This window comes from Caretta caretta, chromosome 15 (genome assembly GCF_965140235.1).
Source record: "Caretta caretta isolate rCarCar2 chromosome 15, rCarCar1.hap1, whole genome shotgun sequence".
NCBI classification, from domain to species: Eukaryota; Metazoa; Chordata; order Testudines; family Cheloniidae; genus Caretta; species Caretta caretta.
This window is the reverse complement of record NC_134220.1, coordinates 9,164,441-9,184,713: the sequence shown is the minus strand read 5'-3', so window position 1 is coordinate 9,184,713 and position 20,273 is coordinate 9,164,441. Positions and strand designations below refer to the sequence as shown.

The following is a 20,273-nucleotide window of genomic DNA, read 5'->3' as shown; positions in this document are numbered from 1 at the left end:
GGGCCTCAGTAGGGCAAAGTCCTGGCAACCCTTCTCAGGGAGGATTGGGGGCCCGAGGGTCCTGTCCATTTGCTGGATCGGAACCAAGGCCCTGAGTCAGTTTAAACTGACTAAGGGTCCTGCACTTAGGACGGAAGAACCCAATGCACAGCTACAGACTAGGGACCGAATGGCTAGGCAGCAGTTCTGCGGAAAAGGACCTAGGGGTGACAGTGGACGAGAAGCTGGATCTGAGTCAGCAGTGTGCCCTTGTTGCCAAGAAGGCCAATGGCATTTTGGGATGTATAAGTAGGGGCATAGCGAGCAGATCGAGGGACGTGATCGTTCCCCTCTATTCGACATTGGTGAGGCCTCATCTGGAGTACTGTGTCCAGTTTTGGGCCCCACACTTCAAGAAGGATGTGGATAAATTGGAGAGAGTCCAGCGAAGGGCAACAAAAATGATTAGGGGTCTGGAACACATGAGTTATGAGGAGAGGCTGAGGGAGCTGGGATTGTTTAGCCTGCAGAAGAGAAGAATGAGGGGGGATTTGATAGCTGCTTTCAACTACCTGAAAGGGGGTTCCAAAGAGGATGGCTCTAGACTGTTCTCAATGGTATCAGATGACAGAACGAGGAGTAATGGTCTCAAGCTGCAGTGGGGGAGGTTTAGATTGGATATTAGGAAAAACTTTTTCACTAAGAGGGTGGTGAAACACTGGAATGCGTTACCTAGGGAGGTGGTAGAATCTCCTTCCTTAGAGGTTTTTAAGGTCAGGCTTGACAAAGCCCTGGCTGGGATGATTTAACTGGGAATTGGTCCTGCTTCGAGCAGGGGGTTGGACTAGATGACCTTCTGGGGTCCCTTCCAACCCTCATATTCTATGATTCTATGATTCTATGAGGCTTTTTATCCAAAAGTCCCTTCTTTGTCTTTTCATTTGTCTTTTTGTTTGTGAAGGATCCACTTTGTGAACCTCACCAAGTGGTGGTACCTCTCTGAAGGCATTACAGCCTGAGTGAATTTGCCTAATCGTCTCCTACTGTTGTTAATTCCTGGCGGGCTGTGGTCATGCTCCCCCCTGGACTTGCATACAATCCATGGGCTACGATGATACATTAACTAGTAAGATCTTCCAAAGATAGTGCCACTTCTGTCACGCATACCTCCAAGTATCTGGTCTTCCTCTTGATGGGGTGAAGGAGAAGCATTTGACTAGAATTGATGATGACGAGATGGAGGGAGGGAGGATGAGTGAATACCTGATGGACTGGTCTAATGGTTTTATAAGCCTGTATTTCTGAAGTGAAATATGTGGCATGCACAGAACACGTGCTGGTATTTATATAGTACATGCTACAATATTGCTAGTATTTTTTTCCTTTGAGTTCTGTAGTTATAAATAAAAAGGTTACTGGTATTTTTTTTCTTATCCCTCTGTCTGAAAAGCAAGGTTGCCATAGGTACCATCAGTCCAAGTTTACAGTATGTTGAAAGAGAGAAAAACAACAAATGATACATTTTAGAAACCTTAAAAATGATTCAAAATAGCTCTTCCGCTGTGATTTTAAGGTCCTTCCCCTCGGGACCTTCCAGGGCCAGAAGCAAATGCTGTGCACCCCATTGGAAGCTGGGGATCTCCCCCAAAGCTCTTAACCGTAATGGGTTTGGAAAGATCAGACCATTAATAGAGCCCTGCACGGATACAAAATTTGTATCCGCATCCGATCCGCACTCTGCAAAAATGATATAAAGTGGATATCCGTGGATCTGCAGGGCTCTAACCATTAACCCAGGAGTGGTGCAAGACTGAAGGTGTAGCTAGGCCTGGGCCTCCAGCTAGAGTCATCTGGGGTGGTGGTGGTGGGCAATATTTCTGGCAGGTCTTTTAAAATGAAAAGTGGTGGCTATTTGGAGCTACTCAGATATTTGGAGTGTCAGATTAATGGGCAGAGTGCAGGTGAAGGGGCAATAAATGGAGCTTATTGACTAGTTCTGCATTTGATTACAAGGATATCTCCACCACCTACTGTGTGTGGCATAATGTGTTGCCTCTATAAAATATATCTGTGGCTACTTTTGTTATATGGAATAATAGATCAATGCAATAGGCCCAGTTCTTGTAACCCATGTGGAAGCTGGGCCTGCTTATGCCAATCCAGTTGCAGGACTGGGAGTTGATATTGTGTCTCTGTTCCCCTATCTTGTGTTTCCTCCTGCCCTCTTCCCAGCCAGACCCACCTTCCCTTAGAGCAATAATAATGTCCAAGAAAGCCCATTATTGATGGAATAAAATTGTCTTGAATTTAATAGTTTATGGAAATAGTATTTTCCTGCTCTAAAATGCATTCCTGTTTCACCAAATCTGCTCAAAGAGAAGGGCCCTGTACGTGCACGTGTTGTGTGCATGCAGGCAGTTGTGTGTGTGTTTAAAATACATTCCCCAAGCTTGACCGGGTTATTTTTAGGCATGACGCACCCACCATTGAAAGACCCCGTTACTTTGATGCTGGAGTGCAGCAATCTTGTTACGACATCGTCAGCCATCACAATGAATAGCGGCTAAACGCGGATAGGCAATGAGAGGAGAGGACAGAGCTGAGATGCTTAGGGCAAGCTGCATCACAGTCTCTTTGGCAATGAAATATTGGAGCCTTTACTTGTCAGTGGCTTAGGCTGACACACCAGTTGTGGTCTTGCTGTGCTAGATTCCCTGTGGCCAGTCTACTCTGGTGTTTAGGAAGTGTTGGTCATCATTAATTGTCTAATGATTGTTACTGTTTAGCTAGGGAAGGAATTGTCCTAGCTAGAGAGAGCTCTGGTGTGCCAATGGACTATTCCTGACCCACAACTGCCTGGCAGCCTCCCAGTTATGCAAATCTCTGCACACTTATTGGCTGGTGGAGTGGGTGTTCTGAGTTACATAAACTTGTGTGGTTTTTCTCAGTCACCTTACAACATGCTCAGATTGGCTAAGTGATGTTAATAGCTGGCCAGAGCCAGGGGTTAAAGTAAGTTAGAGGACTTTCTGGTACGCCGGAGTTCTGAGCAGGGGGTGTGGCCTCAACCGGAAGAGGCGTGGCCTCAACCGGAAGAGGAAGGGCCTTAACTCCCTGGGCCCTTTAAATCTTGATTTAAAGGGCCAGGGCTCCAGCTGCGGTAGTGGCGGCTGGGAGCCCAGGGCCCTTTAAATCACCCCCGAGCTACCAGCTGCAGAGGCGGCTGGGAGCCCCGGGGCTCGGGGGCGATTTAAAGGGCCCAGGGCTCCAGCTGCCGCTACCGCAGCAGAGCCCCAGGCCCTTTTAAATCAATGAGGAGCCCTGGGGGCTCCCGGCTGCCACTGCTACCCCGGGCTCTGGCAGAGCTTTAAGGGGCCTGGGGCTCTGCTGTGGTAGCAGCTGCCGGAGCCCCGAGACCTTTAAATCCCCGCCTGAGCCCTGGGATAGCGGTGGCTGGGCTCCGTCGGGGATTTAAAGGGCCCCGGGGCTCCAGCCACCGTTATCGCCCCGGCCCTTTAAATCCCCTCCGGAGCCCCACCGCCGCTACCCCAGGGCTTCGGCAGCAGGGCTCAGGCGGGGATTTAAAGGGCCCCGGGAGGGTAGCGGTGGCTGGAGCTCTGGGGCTCTTTAAATCCCTGCCGTAGCCCGCCACTGCTGCTACCCCGGGGCTTGGGCAGCAGGGCTCAGGTGGGGATTTAAAGGGCCCCAGGGCAGTAGCAGCGGCTGGAGCTCCGGGGCCCTTTAAATCCCCGCTGCAGCCCGCCGCCACTACCCCAGGGCTTTAAATTGCCCTCTCAGAAAGCCGGTCCTGGTACGGTGCACCGGCTCTTACCGGCTTACTTTCACCTCTGGCCAGAGCACAAACATTTACATAATGGCTGCACAGTGGCACAGTTCAGATCCCTGTACCTCCTACAGGCTGCTGCCCCGATAGCTTCGTATCCACATACCTGCAAAAACTCCTGCATCTAAGCCATGGGGCAACTCCTCTCTGCAATGTCCTCTGTACTCTCTACTTTCCTCTCCCTGCTTCTGTTCTCAGCTGCCTGCAAAGCAGGACTTGAGAATGAAAGGTGCTAATTCGTGGTACTAGCTGGCTCACTGTCTGTGAGCTGGTAGCACAAGAGAGAGGAGCAGAGCCTGCACCGGGGCAGGGTGCTTAATTTTAAATAACTTGCTGGAGTCTACAATAGAGGCAGGGTGCAGGTAATTCGCCAGGCACAAACATAAAATGATTGAGCTTCTCTTTGCAAATTAATTACGCTTTAAAAATCCAGTTATTCTTAAATATATATTTTGTGATAAAAGATTTCTATGCTCATTGTTAAATGAATGCCTCCTTCACAGCACCCCAGCCCTTCTGAGGGCTAGATTCCGCTATTTTACAATGGTACATCCATTTGGAGTAAGCCCTTTGACTTCAGGGCACTCTGGATTTACGTTGTCATTGTTACTGCAAACAGTCTGTGGGCTGCACTAAAGCAGGGACCTCATTTGCACTGCCTCAGACAGGGTGAGGTTTACATGTACGTCATTATCTTTGGCTATTCCTGACCTTTGAGGCCTTCTCTTTACAAACCTAATGTTCTTTCACGTGGTATCACTCCATCTACACTCGGAGGGTTGTGTAGGGAAGGGTTCCTACCAGTTCCCATGGAGGTCCCCAGTGCAGCCTGCACACTGCCATCCTGGATTTCTCCCTCCGCCATTTGAGGAGAAAACCACTGAAGAACTGAATCTAATCTAATCATTGCTACCATGCTCATCACTGTAATAGCCGAATAATTTATCTGCTGCAGTAGGCTGTTCTGTAGTCTCCTGAGGGAGGTGGCGGAAGCCCCATTGCTCGAGACATTTAAAATTAGACTAGATAAGGCCCTAGGGAAGATTTAGCAGGGAAGAGGCCTGCATTGGAAGGGGGCTGGGCTAGATGGCTAGCATTTGCACTCTTGTGACCTGTCCTTAGAACTGAAATCTCTGAGCTCTGTCTTCAGCTGAAGGAAACGCAGACAGGCTCAATGAAGTAAGTGGAACTACGTCTATTTCCATCAGCTGAAGGTCTGTCTCTTTAATCTCAGCTCAAGTAGAACCTACAAAGTATAGCTTGACTTGGTGGAGTCTTTATCCTTGGCTTCACTCCTGCATGTACTGCTTTGTTGGCTTATTCTCTTCCCCATTTAATCTTCTCCTGCTCTATTTAATGAGACAACTTCCTTCCTCTCTTCCGTCCTTTGCCTTCATTTCCTCTCCTGCATTGGCCATCAGTTAATGCCCTGCATACTCCTGACCCCGTCCAATTCTGGGTACTGTTTTCCACCCCCCTGTGCTTGTCATTTGGAAACCTTCCCAGTCACACCAGACCTGTCCATGGGGCTGCTCCCCAGGAGGGCTGCGAATGTCACGCTGAGGCAAGTATTTCTGGGCCTGAACAAGCTCCTTTCTGTCAAGTTATAACGTACTAAGTGAATGATTTGTCATTTGTCACCTGAAGAATCTGATTGTTGTTTGGAGCTGGTGTGTCCTATCTTCAGATCTCGGCTATTCTCCGTGTCCTGCCTGCACTTCACCCCTTCCTCATTCAGAAATAGCCCTGGGAATCCGGGTCTGATCCGAAGCCAGTGGAAAGAACTCCCCACTGATGTCTGCGGGCTTTTGGATCAGCCCATTTCAGGTCCCCTGAGGAACGCGTCACAGTGAGCATGTGCTGTGTGCAGGGCGGAGGAGGTGCATGGGGACCCCCTGCTCTGCAGGACTCTTCTCGTACAAGCTCCCAGAGCTCAGGCTGATGGGCCGTGTTGCGAAGGAGTGAGGTGGGACTGCTGGATCTGCCGCCGTGCCATTTCCTCCCACAGACCGTTTGCCATGGCAATGCTGCAGAGCTGGTGTGTGAAGATTTTTCTTCTCCAGCCACCATTGCCTGGCCTGCAGGCTAGATGGAGGGTGAAGAGTGAAAAGGAAATGAGATTTTAACAGTTCTCTTTGTTCTCAATTCCATGGGTTTTGTTAATAACACGAAGGCAGCAGCAGCCTCTTCCACCATTGCTGGGTGTGGGCTGGTGTGTCAGCAGACTCTCCATGGTGGCACCAACATCCTCAATAAAGACTCCCCTCTGTGTTCTGCAACAGACGCAGAAAGATGTTTGGAATTAAAATGTGGTTTGGGGCTGTCGGTTTTTTTTTTTTTTGGTAACAGACACGTTCCTCTAAAGAAGCCACTGAACTCTTCGAAAGCTCCTCTCTCTGAACCAGTAATAGTAAAATAGTAAGTGGCTACTTGAGCACTACAAACCTCCTCTGATGTTCACACCAGCCTCTCAGAATCTTACTTCCACTCACCTGCTAACTTTTAATCTGAAGACAGACTTTCCCAACCCCCAGTCTCTCCTTTTGATAAGAACGTCTCCCCATGCCTTAGCAGTACAATTCAGAAGAATCCCCCCTCCCCAAAGCTCTTTTTAATCAAACCCTACACCTTTCATTTCCAAAGCCCATTCCTCCTTTTCTTCTCAAGTGCTTGAAATAAAACGATTCCCATGGAAAGGGTGGGCAATTAATAATGAAAGAAAGTGTGGGAGGGCGAAAAATCTCCCTTTTTAAAATAAAAGACTACATTTTGATTCAGGTTTTATTAGAGGAGAGGATCAAAAGAGCTGGGACAAGAGCGCTCGAATCTGATTCATCATTTGAATACCACTAAAGCGTCCCCGCAGACAGACATGTACCCATCACTATGCTAGTTGGCACTTTCAGTAATTAAGTGTGGCTTCTTTTATTTATTCCCCCCCTCCAAACCGCAGAACTTGAAGTGCATAGTGTGTGTCTGTGTGTATGTGAAAGTGAGAATTGGCTGGGTTGGAAGAGGAAGAGATGCTGGAGCTTGTCAGACAATTGGAGTCCTGGTGGCACTTTAGAAAGGTGGAATCCATTGGGCAGCACTTGAAACTGTGAGTGGACAAAGAAGCAGAAGGAAGGGAAGGCCGGATGCATGGGACCTGGGTGGAGGGGGAAGAGGTGGAGGAGGTACTAGACAAGACAGAGGGGAAAAAATATCTTCGCTGCCAAGTGTGGCTTAAAAGCAAGAGAGCTGAGCGAGCGAACCCTTTGAGGCTGTGTGACTCTTGTGCCTGTTTGCACGGAGCCATCACCTCAGCCCTCCCTGTGAATCTCTGCCACTGCTCTCTCATGTCCGTTTCTTTTTAAAAATGATTTGTACATTTGAGTCACGGAGTTCAATTTCCAGCTCTGCTACAGCCCAGTGTGTGACCTTGGTCAAGTCACTTATCTTCTTTCTGCCTCCGATCCCCATTATACAGATGGGGAAAATACTCCCTTCCTCCCAACCGTTGTCTGTCCTCTCTGCTTAGACTGTGAGCCCTTTGGGGCAGGGACTGTCTCCTCATTGTGTGTGGACAGCACGCAGCACAATGGGGCTCTGATCCCTGACTGGGGCTTCCAGGTGCTACCATGATGCGAATCGTAAGGAGTAGTAACCCGTCTATTGTTGAAAGGAAAGCCCTAGGGGGCTCTGAAATTGCATGTAAGTTGTCGTCATATTTCAGTCTTTGGGAATAACTACTCTGAATAAGCATGGGGGAGGGGAGGGCATGTGGTGAGGTGTGTGGTGGGGTCTATGGGATACAGTGAGAAGGCTCTGAACTGGGAGTTGGTGACCTATAGCACTGATCTGCTAGGACTGGGCAAGTCACTTCCCCTCACTGCCTCTTCTTTCTCTTTGTCTGTCTCGTCTGCCTACATTGGGGCAGGGGCTCTTGGTGGTTTCACGGCACCCAGCACAGAGAGGCCTTGGTCTTGGTGGAGGCCTCTAGATCTACGGTGATCCATACATTTCCATAAGGAGAACACACTTGTCCCGTGTCTGGTCCGTAGCCCAGTGCTCTCTCTCTCTGGCTGAGGACTGCTCGTGCAGACGGGAGGGTGTCAGCTCCTGGAAGGTGGCAGGCCCATTTCCCCAGTGTCCGGAGAATTCCTGCCAAGAGAGGCTCGCGTTGGATCCTCTGGCGGGACTCGGGAGGAGGACGTGATTCAGTCACCATCGTTCAGCACTTTGGTCATTATGTGTGTGCATCGCACGAGGCTCTCCAGGGATTAAAGTGAAAACAGCCCCCTGCTTTGCACATGGGTGACTCGCGGAGCCTTTTCGGCTTCCGTGCTGAACTTGTCACAGAGTGTCCCAAAGGCTGCGCTCCTCTTGGACTCGGGGCCCTTGTTCTGCAGGGGCGGGTGCAGGCCCAAAGTTGCCTCGGGAACCAATTGGACATGTTTTCGTGTGCATTTAGCACTGCTGAAAGGTTGGCAGCCCTGGAGACGGCAGTGTTAGGGCCCAGAGAGTAGCTGGACAAGCTTTTCCCATTCTGCCTCCACTGAAGCGTTGGCTACCACTTACTTCTGGGAGCGGGGTGGGAAGGAGAAGGTCATGGCAGTTCATTCTCTAGGGCCCACTCAATCCTAGAATTCTGGCCAAAGTTGACCCTCCCCCACCTCGTGCCAAAAAATCTGTGCTGTGCTACTTGCCCTTGGTTTCCCACCCCAGAGACAGCTGCATTTGAGTGTTTCCTCTGGGGTCCTTTGGGCTGGAACGTGCCCTTTAAAGGTAGAATCGCAGGAGGCTAATATACAGCTCAAAGCAGCACTGGCTGGGCAGGCTGTAGGTAGGAAGCTATGTCCTGGGAGGTTGGTTCTCCAGTATCTCATGCACGGCCTCCTGCCCGAAAGGCCTGAGGGGTTAAGAGGGAACCTGGCTCTGTTCTGACTGAAGTTGGTCTTTGCACCCAACTCTGAAGGTGTTAAGATGTGGGCCCAGTCAGTTCTCTGGCAGAAGTTTGTTCTGTCAGTCGCGATGTCCTGGTCGAAAGCAGCTGGGGCACAGGGTGAGAGGCAGGTGATGCACCAGCCAGGTCCTGGCTCCGTTAGGCTGTTGTAAATAAGGACCAAGATCCTCCCCGTGGAGGCCTGATTTTCAGAGGTTCAGAGCACTGGCAGTTCTTGCTGACATCCGCTGGAGTTGGGGCTGGTCAGCACCCCTGAAAGTCAGGCCTGCAATCAGGCACGTGTGTTTAATGCCAGCAGTGTCTAATTGCATGGCGCTCTTTGTTTGTTACCTCAGGAGGCAGCCTTTCCAAGCAAGACTGGACCATCCAGTGGCCGACGCCAGAAACGGGGAAGGAGAACACCCCCGTGTGTCAGCCCGAATCCATGCAGTGGATCAGAACGCACCTTTCCCAGAGCCCCAAAGTGCAGGCCAAGTGCATGCAGCGTTACTGTCACCCGGGTTCGGCCCACGGGCCGACATACGCCCACGTGGAGAGACTGACTGTGGAGGGCTATCCCGGGCTGTGCCCCCCGCTGGAAGCCGGCCACCGCTCCTTGCCGCCATCCCCCCGGCAACGGCACCCTGTTCACACCCCCCCACGGACGCCTAACATAGTCACCACCATGACTCCTCCCGGCACGCCGCCAGTGAGGCGGAGAAACAAGCTGAAACCTCCGGGGACGCCACCCCCGTCATCCCGGAAACTGATTCACCTCATCCCCGGCTTCACGGCCTTGCACCGGAGCAAGTCGCACGAGTTCCAGCTGGGCCATCGAGTGGACGAGGCGCACACGCCCAAGTAAGTGAGCTTGGGGGCGGTGCCTGGGCAAGCTGAGCCGGGTGGGGAGCTGGGGGTGGGAGCCCTGTGGTGGGGGTAGGAAACGACCGAGTAGCGTACAGCCCTGGGGCGTGCTTCGGAGTGAGTGTGGTTTAATAGCTAGAATGCTGGTATCCCAGCATTTTGGGTTCTGATCCTGGTTCGGGCACTGAGTAGCCCTGGGTGGGTCAGGCCACCTCCCCGTGCCTCAGTTTCCCCCTCTGTAAAATGGCGGCGAGGCCTATCCCACAAAAGTGTTGAGGAACTGAAGGTTTGAGATCCATGGATGGCAGGTGTGAAGGAAGCTGAAGTGTGCTTGCAGCTGCTCTCTGTCAGAGCTGTTTGTGGTAGCCGTGAACACTCCATCCACCGCCCAGCCCAGCCTACCTGTCTGGCACTGAATGTCAGACCTCCCTTGCTACAGATATCCCGAGCCCCAGCCTGCGAAACCTGACCTGGTCCTTAGGCACAAAGCCAATGTTGGCCTGGGCTGTGTGTCACAGCTGAAGTGGTGATGAGTTAATTGGGATGCTGGATTCTGACCACGGAAATGCTATTCGTGGGACAGGTTTGGGTTCTTTCCAAGCTGGGAAAGGTTACTGCTGAGTCAGTGTGCCTAGCCCCGAGGGGCGTGGGAGAGGCCCGCCAGACCTAATGGTCTTTTAGGCCAATGCAATCACTGACATGTACTGGCTTTCTTTCTTATGGTATTTGGTCACAGCTCTGGGGGAGGGGGGAGCTGAGCATGGGTTAGAGGGACTGTTATCTTCTTTAGCTTATGCTGGGCACTGGATCAATCCGTGGTCAGCTCCAGGAGCTGGGAGGGCTGCAAAGGTGGCAGTAAATCACCTGACCTCTGTCCCTCCCCTTCTGAGCTGGGTCTGGTGTCTTTGATCTGTGTAAAGCTCGGTGCATCCCTGCGGGTGCACTTCTGTGACTTAGGGCAAGTCCCTTAACATCCCCGTGACTCCATTTTTCCATCTGTAAAATGGGGTTCCTAGAACTTGCCCTGTTTCAAGTGCTAGATTTTAATGTGTGTGTGTGAGAGAGAAATAACGTTATTCCAGGCCAAGTATAAAACTTGGATTTAATTGTTTTTTTAAAAAAACTCCTGCAAAGAACCTTCCAAACTTCTCTTCCCTCAATGATGATGTTTGCAGAGCCCTCTTCAGCCTGATAATCTCTGATGACGGAAAGATTTCAGAGGCAGGAAACAATTAAGTCAAAATGACAATAGGCGAGAGATGCTGAAAAGTGGCCTCTTGCAGACATCAGTTTCCCGGTTCCTCTTCATCCGATAATTAAAAGCAGCATTAGACCAGGAGCGCGTTGCCGTGACATCCTCCTGGCAGCTTTCAATGGACAGTCTGCAAGCATAGCTAGTGAATAACCATGGCATTTTTGGTTACTGAGAGGAACACAGGCGTTTACAGGTGGCTTGTTCCTTTAAGCAGCCAAAGAATCTTTCCAGGCTTTTGCTGGCTGAGAGTTTTTAAGGTGAAACCCAGGCAGGAATGTGGGAAGAATTGGGCTTTGCTCTAGTGAGGGGCATTTGGAGCTCATTATTCTTCAGCTAGCAACAGAGTTCACCTAGAGTGACTTGCTGCTCTCATTCCTTGGCCACTGGAAGTTGCTGGCTCTTTGGAAACAGGCAGCAAAATACCTTCACTGCAGTGTAGCTGCTTCAGCGCCAGTGATGGTCGCCCTTTGCTGAGAGAGTTGCTGCTGTTTACTTCTGAGGAAACTGTGTTGTTCCCCACTGCAACCCCCCAGCCATTCGTGTGTCTGCACTTGTTATTATTTATAGCCTTCCCATTGTTCTTCCTTCAAGAGCTCAGGTTTCAGAGTGGCAGCCCTGTTAGTTTGTATCAGCAAAAACAACAAGGAGTCCTTGTGGCCCCTTAGAGACAAACACATTTATTTGGGTGTAAGCTTTCGTGGGCTAAAACCCACTTCATCAGATGCATGGAGTGAAAAATACAGTAAGCAGTATATAGATACGGCACATGAAAAGATGGGAGTTGCCTTACCACGTGCCGGGGTGTGTGTGTGTGTGTGTGTGTGTGTGTCAGTGCTAACGAGGCCAATTCAATTAAGGTGGAAGTGGCCTATTCTCAACAGTTGACAAGAAGAGGGAAAATTACTTTTGTAATGCTAACGAGGCCAATGCAATCAAGGTGGACATCGGCCATTTCCAACAGTTGACAAGAAGGTGTGAATATCAGCAGAGGGAAAATTAGTTTTTTTTAGTGACCCAGCCACTCCCAGTCTTTATTCAGGACTAATTTGATGGTGTCCAGTTTGCAAATTGATGGTGTCCAGTTCTGCAGTTTCTCATTGGAGTCTTTTTTTGAATATTTTTTGTTGAAGAATTGCCACTGGCAACTCCCATCTTCTCATGTGCCGTGTATCTATATACTGCTTACTGTATTTTCCACTCCATGCATCTGATGAAGTGGGTTCTAGCCCACGGAAGCTTATGCCCAAATAAATGTGTTCGTCTCTAAGGTGCCACAAGGACTCCTCGTTGTTCCAAGAGCTCAGTTTTGTTTAATTTCCCGGGCCTCCTTAGCGCTGTGGATCAGCAGCCAGCAGGGGGTGCTCTCATGCTGAAGAATCCCTCTGCTTGATTCCTGGCTGCTGGAACTGGATTCAAAGTCTGTTTATAAGTAGGAAGGGTTTCAGTCCCCCAGCCTAGCTCTGCCCTGCTCTGCTGTTGAGTTGTTGGCATGGCCTTTGTTATAACGTCCAGCTTCATGCAGGTCTGTGTCCTGGATTTTGTTTGAAATGGATCATTCCTTCTTTTGCCAGTGCAGGATCCTTGTGATAGAAACCTGCAGTTTGAGAGGGAATGGGGAAGAGCCAGAGACCCCAAATCTGCCAGGGACTTCACGAGTGCCAGTGATTTTATGTGGAAGGCGCTTGGATTCCATGGTGATGTGTGGCAGTAAAAAAACCCTTCAATGGAGTCTGGCTCTCTGTGTGTACTGCATCCTGATCTCATGGGAGTGGGCAATACAAGCTCTCAGACTGGGCTAACAAGTGTAATTTAATCCTACAGTGTTAGCCCAGGCATGGGTCTTGAAAGGGTGGGAAGTTTCTACCACTCTCCATGGGGATGCAGATAGCTTTCTTTTATCCCGACTTGCTCTGATCTCAAGTCAGTGAGTCCTATTAGCTCCAGTTGAGGAGAATGAGGGGTTAAAGCCTCTGTGATGAAGAAGGAACTATGGGCAGGGAGGGGAGGTCCTGCAGGGAAAACCTAGGAGGAGCCAAGCTCAGGAGAAGGCTTTGGCTGGGCTTGTGATTTGTTAACAATAAAGGTAAATCCCAGAAGGGGGCCATCATGTGTGTGGCCCATGTCCAGTGTGCATACACTTCAGTACCAGGGCTCCTGGACTGGACACCCCAAACTTGGGTGCTCTTTGGATCTGATTCCAAAATGCGTCGGTCTCATCCTGCCTCTGCTTTACACCTGTAATGGCTGTGCAGGCATTTGTGTGGTACGGCATAAATATATAATTCAAGGCAAAGCAGTGTTCTTTCTTTTCCTGAATTAGAGCTTGTGTATCCCTAATGAATGGAAGCAGAGTGCATTACCCACTTCTGATAGTTCTTTATAGATCCTGAATTCGGGCACACATACTCAGATACAGTAATGGGACTGACAGCTTGTTAAGTCTAAATGTGGCACTGTCTCTCATCAGTCAGTGCCAAAGAGAAGTGTTTCATGCCCTGCATATATAGCGTAGAGCGAGCATCTCGCTAATGAAATGTTGCAGTTCAGCACGCATGCCAAGGCATACATGGAGATTGTGCTCTTTTCCTGGTGCTCCTCCTTATCTTCTTGGCTGTCACTTTGCTATTGTTTGATCTTCTGCTCTGTTCCTCTTTTCTTCACGTTAAAGGGACACAGTCAAAACTCACACTTCTCTCTGGAAAATTTCTTATTTACTCTGGTAATACCTAAGATCACTGGAGCTGAAAAATTAGAGGGAATTTTCCCCCTCTCTTTACTTTGTTTACTTTGTGCATTTTGCAGCAGTGTCAAGTCTGGAGTCTGTGTCGTTTGTTTCCCCTCTGCAGCCAGTCATTTTTCTCTGCTTTGTATGGGTCTTACACACATGACCAGAGGGGAAATCATTTTTTTTTTTAAATAGGAAAAGCACAAAACCTGGCGGGGGTCTCTCGGACAGACTTGTGTCCCTGAAACTACTTTTTAACACTTTTTATTGCAGATGACTTAATTTCAACTTGACTGTGTGCCTTTTTAAATGAATCCTTCCTCAAGCCAGATTTTGAAGTGCTCAGCACTCATAATTGGGGCCAGATTTTCCAAAGAATTCAGCTCCCATTTAAGCACCTACCCCCCAACTTATTTTTAATTATACCCAATATTAATAAAAATATTTTCAGAAGATAAAGTTTAGAGAACTGGGAGGTAAGGGGTGTTTTGATTTCATCATCCTCCTGCAATATTTTCAATCCAAACATAGCAGCCTCGGGCCAGTGTGTGACACACACGTTGAAACTGGCTAGCGTGCATTAGCTGCCCAATCTGAGCAGAGAGCAAAGAGTAAACAACATCCCTAAAGAGGGAAAAGGAAATTATGTTTTACAAATAATCTCGTATGCCAGTATCATGGATCAGGAGCTTTGCTTGTAACATATAGGCTGAGATTTTCAAAGGCTGTCCAGATCCCATGGGGAGCTTTGAAAATCTCAGCCGTGATTTCGAAGCTGACAGCATCCCTGTAAGCAGTACCCATTTGATTATAGTGATGTTCATTTACAGTCAGAGACATTGTTTACCCTGACAGCTTCCAAATCCCTTCAGACACTGAGGCCCGGATTCTGCAGTAGGTTCACCCTCATGCCTATAGCGAGTCGTATGGAAATCAATGGGGCTCAGAGGTCTGCCCGTGCAGGATCTGCCTATGTGCATGAAGCACCATTGGAATGCCAGCCACCACTGGCTTGCGGGGTGGCTGCCAGCTTGGATACAGCAGCCTAAAAAATAAAAAAGGGAGTGTGAAATTTTGCCTTCCGCTCTGCTCTTATGACAACTGCCAGGTAGTATCTTTACTGTCCATATCGAGCAGATGGGACTTGCATTTTTCATGTCTCATTCCAAAGGCTTCCACACTGAATTCCAGAGAGTGGGACAGAAAAAGGTCTGAGTGTGTCGGCCCTGTGGAGATTTGAGCCTGTAGTTACAAGTGCTCTAGGTTACTGTGCCTGACAGTTACACCACGAAAACATCCCCCGTTGTGGTGGTTGTATTATTAATTTGTATTATGGTAGCAGCTTAGGGATCCAGTTATGGATCAGGGCCCCACTGCGCTCGGTGCTGTACAAACACATGACTAAAAGATGATCCCTCTAAATCCCTCATGACTAAAAGATGAGCTTCCAATCGAAGTACTATTGTAAATAGAACCATGCTTACAATTATATTAGAACTATAATTGCTCTTTGCTTTCTCTGCACTAAGAAACCTGCTCTTTCTGCTTCTCTCCAGCCTTTTCTAAAGCCCCTAGGTTTGAATCTTTTACTATTCTCCTTTCTCTGTGGCTTTTGTTGCATATTTTTCCTGTATTAACTTGAGTTATTAGGGGTAATGTTATTCTTTGTGCATTAGTAGCTGTTGAATCTCTTCTTTAGTTTTCATGACTTTTTTTCTCAGCTTTTATTTGTCTTCCGTGTCCACAGTTCCAACACAGGAGCTGGCAAGAGAGGAAAGAATCTTTGCTAACTGCCCCTCTGCCCAATATAATCACATTTCATATTGGGATTTTTCCCATTAAAGAGACGTTCCTCCAGGAAAATCCAGAGCTCAGGGACCTTTGTCTGCTTACGCTGCTAATGCAGCTGAGCTGACGTGTGCAGTGTAATGCACTAGTGCGTGGTCATGCTGGACTGCAATGCTCGCTCGGAGCAATTAACAGTACCTGCAGCTTGTGGGTGGGAGAGGAGTTTGCCAAAGGCCGCACAGCAAGAAATGCCCTGGGGTCATGGCAAATCATCCATGATAACGGGGGCTGGCTAAGGCATTTTGATGACCACCTTGGTTATTTTTTCCTTTGGCCCGCAGGCTGGGTATCATTTGCCAGGGGAGGGAGCTGTTGTGCTGGGAAGTTATACTCCCGTCCTGTATCATCTAGTCAGAATCAAACTCCTTGCCCTCTGACTCCAGGGCTCACTGAAACTCAGGGGCTGTGTGTCAGCACCAGGCTTGGGGCCCACGGGGCAGAGCTGCCTATCTCTCACTACCTCCTGCCGGTGCACCCTGGAGCGTGCTGTTGGCATTGGTCTCAAAGGGGGCCCATTCTCTCTCTCTCTCAGCACAAGACGACCACAGCGATAGGGACCATCTGAAGGGGCAGGGCATTGTGTAAAAGGGGCAGGCTAGTGGGGGTTATCCAGGACACACTCCAGCTGAAGTGAGCCTGACAGCGGGAAGCAGAGACCCCAAAATGCAGCCCCAGCCTTTAGCAAATGAGCTGTAGGCACTTAAAGCAGATGCTTCCCAGCTATCCCAATGAGATGTGGCTGTGGTTGCCCTGCTCCTCTGTTAGCTGCTCCCCAAAGCCACTGTTAGCTACAGCTCCTACCTGTGGCTTCCTCCGCTGTCTGTACCACGAGCGGCATGAAAGTGTTGCGGCATCTTCTGCATTGTTATAATGATCATTAACATGGAAAGGGGAGAGGAGTTGAATGTTTCTTGGAACGGCTGAGTCTAGGGAGAGAAACCTTTTCTCCTGTAGTGGGAACCCAGCAGTGCTCAGTCTCCAGTGAGTCCATGCCTAATGGCAGTTTTCTTCACTTAAAAGGGAAGGAGCCGTTTCGAATGGGATGAGCGCTTGGGCGTGATGCTGGATTGGTAGATCCACACACGCTGATTCTTGTTCATTCTTCATTCCCAGACCAGGCCCAGGTCCGTTCAGTTGGCACTCAGGACCCTGCCAAGCCAGGGACCGGGCTTTTAAGGAGAGAGCATTCTTCTTAAGTGTCAGCATCCTCGGTGGTGGAGTGGATGTGAAATGCAATGTGCGAGTCGTGGGGGGGCAGCTGCTTCCAGGGCAAGTGCCCTGTGTTTCACAATGCCCCATGGCACGGATAATGACCACAGACATGAGAGCCTCATGCTCTCTCCTTCCAGCATGGGGACAAAATGATTTAGATGCTGTTTTCAGAAGTGATTAGTTACTGGTCTGCAATGTCCAGTCTCTGTTTGTTAGTATCGCTTGCAAACGACTTCTCTCTGCCTTATGTCCAGTACGTACAGACGCGAAAGTACCTAGCTATAGGGATGGTTCTCTGACTCGGCACCATCTGGTTAATGTCACTATTGTTTCTCCCCTGGTGTGTTGTAATATCCATTCTCAGACACAGGACTCAGTGTTGCACGTCTACCCTGTGCATGTGTAGCTTTGTCAGTGGAGTAAGCTAAGTGGACTCTGGGTGTGGAGAGTCCACTGCTCTCCCGGGCTGGAGAGCAACATTTGTTCTACCGATGATAAAAACTCCTTGGCCAAAGGTGCAGAGGTTTTCAGGGCTGTGTTTTAGGTTATTTTGCAGGGGGGGTGTTTCCTTACAGGTGAGCTGCAAAGCTAAAGAAGAAATGTGTGTGCTGTCTAGATGGCAGCAGAGCTTGTTTTGCTTTTGGTTTTTTACACTAGTAATACCAGGCCCTAACTTACCCCGTCTTTTCCCCCCGGACATTAATAATCTGTAGAGAACCTGAAATGGGACAGGGCGGCTGGCGATGGACACCTGACCTGCAGCTCTCCCAACCAGCCATGTTACAACTTTGAAGCAGGTTTGTAACCCGTTACTGGCATGGCACTAAACCATGGCTTGTGTCAGCACACACCTGTTTTAAGAGCTTCCAACCATATTAGCTCCTCTGGCAACCCCACCCGACAACCAAACCCTCAAATGTTAGCAGCCGAAGAGCTACTTGAATAGCTACCGTCATGCCTAGTGTAGGCAGGGAGTCTGAATAAGCCGAAATGCCATTTCAAGTGGGGAAACTGTATCATATCTTGAAAGTAAGAGGGAACTGTACAGCATATCCCAGCCCCTGTACACTACGGGGTGGCTGGACTGCCGGTCCGCACTATACTGTGGCCCAGAAGGCCCATCCCAGGGAACTGGGCTGCTAGCTAGTGAAGCTCTGTCCTTTTGTTCACAAGCTTCCTATTCTACCCCGCCACAAAGGGAAACTTTGAAAACCTTTGTTTGCTCTGCGGTCGCTGTTCTTGCACCTTGTGGATTATCCCTGTAATTGTAAATGGGACCCCCCAGCGACTAATGCATTAACTCGGTCTCATAGACCTGCTAGGAGGGCAGCTGTGAATAGACAGCATCACTGCTTCCTTCTTTGTAAATCTTTCCTTTTTGTAATTAAACATTCCAGGTGAGCTTGGTGCCTTCTAATGAAGGATTGATGGCACCCACCTGGGAGAGAGAGAAGGTTGGAATGTAACCATCCATTCCCAGCTGCTAATTGCCGAGGGGGCCTCAGCCCCTGGCATGCTGTTTCCAGTTTGCTTAACCTCTCTGCTTTCCCTCTTCCTATTGGTGCTCAGACACATTAGGTCACGCTACTTTAATTTACAATTAGCGTGACACGAGCCCTCCACTGCAGTGACTAGCAAGAGGCAAATCCCCACAGGCCAAGGAGTTTATTAAGCTAAATTAATAGAGGAAAGAGAGCACCAATATGAACAGCACCCCAGCTCTCCAGCGTCCTACTGGGGGCTCATCTCACTGATGCAGAGAGATGGGGACGGGCTCCGAAAAGCTGCTTGCAGAACAGTGGAGGTTAATTTACTATAATAGCGCTTAATGATTTTTAGGAGGCAACCACTGAATCTTTCTTTCTAATCCCATTAGTGTTTCAGGGATTGTAATTAGTACATTGGAGAGGCCGCTCTTTTTTATATTCTCAGACAGAGGCGTACAAAGGTTTAAGGAGTTATCTAGTCTGTGTTCAGCTGCTAAGTCCTCAGGTTGGTAAGAGAAGAAAGGTGGCTTTTACATTTATTATGGGCCAGATTCGTCAGTGCTTACTGACACTGAATAATGCCTTACTCTGCAAGTGCTCCTGTTGATTTCTCTAGGGCTTCTGATAGAGTAAGATACTTTTCAAGGGTAGTCTTATTGAAATAAAAAGGATTACTTGTAGAGTAAGATATTGCTCTGTGTGAGTAAGGGTAGAAGAATCTGGCCCTCTATAAACTAATTCCACTTCTTTTGCGAAAAAGGGGTGTCTTTCTAGAAAATATATAATGCAGTCAGAAAGTTTCCTATAGTTAATCTTTGTCTAGCATTTTTTGTAATAGATTAACCACTCATCACGTGCGTGTGTTGTCCCTCTGTCCTGTAACAGAAAGTTAGCTACGTGTGGCACAGTGGACTAGAACTTAAATAGACTTAGACTTCTCCAAAAATGCCTTCAGAATTCCTGCAGCCCAACTTCTCTTGTGGCTCCTCCCTTCCCAGGTGTACTCTTGTCTTCCTTCCACTCATCAATGTTTATTATTTGCATTGTGATAGCATCTAGAGGCCCCAGCGAAGAAAGAGGCCCCCTTGTGCTAGGTCCTGTGTATACACACAGTAAGAGGCAATTCCTGCCCTGTACAGCTTACATTCTAAGTAGACAAGACAGCAGGTGGGAGAAAGGGAGTATTAGGGCTTGTCTAAATGGGAAGGTTATACCGGTGTAAGATGTGGTATGAATTTAAACTGCTAGAGTTATACTGGCTTAACTCCCCATGTAGACAGTCTTATTCCAGAATCAGAGTGGCCTTTTCCAGTTTAATCTATGTCACTTTTATACCAGTCACTTTTTTTTCTCCAGAACAGCATCCACACAGCACACCTATAGTGGTACAATTGCATCACTGTCGTTCTGTGGGTCACTTTCCTCATGTAGATAAACCCTAAGTGACTTGTGAGGCAAGACGTCCGATGTTAGTACAGTGGGTCCTGCGCTTTTCTTGACAGGGGGCTAAGACGCCACCCCTTGCCCCTGCTCTTGGGACGCTGAGGTCCACAGTAGTGGCCCGGGAAGGTGGTAGAGGAGGGAAGCGGGGGAGGGGTCTGGGTTTGCTCCTCACTCTGAGCCCCAGCCCCTCTCAACCCCTTCGGGTTCTTACCCTCTTCCCCTTTGGGTGGGGAACCTTCGGTCCTTAGATGTTGGGGGAGGAAGTCTCCCTCCCCCGCTGGGGCAGGGTCTCCCTTACTTCGGTTCTCTAGTTTTTCAAATCTTACAACACACCTCCAAGCTCCAGTCCCCTCTCCTTCCTCCTCCTGCCCTGACTGCCTGGAGCAGGGGGTTTTATTAGGTTCCTGACAGGGCTTAATTGACTACAGGTGCTCCAATTAACCTGTAGCAGCCCTCCCTAGTCTACAGGGAACCACGCCTTAATTAGCCTAGGGTTTATATATTTCCCCTCTACCACTGCTCCCTGGCCCGCCTGTATCACACTTGTCTAAGGTCACACCGGGGGTCTGTGGCAGTGCTGGGAGTTGGCGCTTGAGCTCATGAGTCTCAGTCCAGTGCCTTCTCGCTCCTGATTCTTTCTCCTTAGCCCTGGTCTACACTAGGACTTTAGGTCGAATTTAGCAGCGTTAAAT

The 20,273-nt window shown here is 49.1% G+C and overlaps 1 protein-coding gene across 4 annotated transcripts in view; it reads left to right on the top strand.

Annotated features, from left to right (window-relative positions):
• Positions 1 to 20,273, top strand: part of KSR2 (kinase suppressor of ras 2) — a 293,238-nt gene that overhangs the window by 59,012 nt on the left and 213,953 nt on the right. For all 4 annotated transcript variants that reach the window (XM_048821591.2, XM_048821588.2, XM_048821589.2 and 1 more), the window contains exon 4: positions 9,104 to 9,608. In XM_048821591.2, the coding sequence (XP_048677548.1) occupies positions 9,104 to 9,608 (505 nt within the window). The remainder of the gene's footprint in view (positions 1 to 9,103; positions 9,609 to 20,273) is intronic.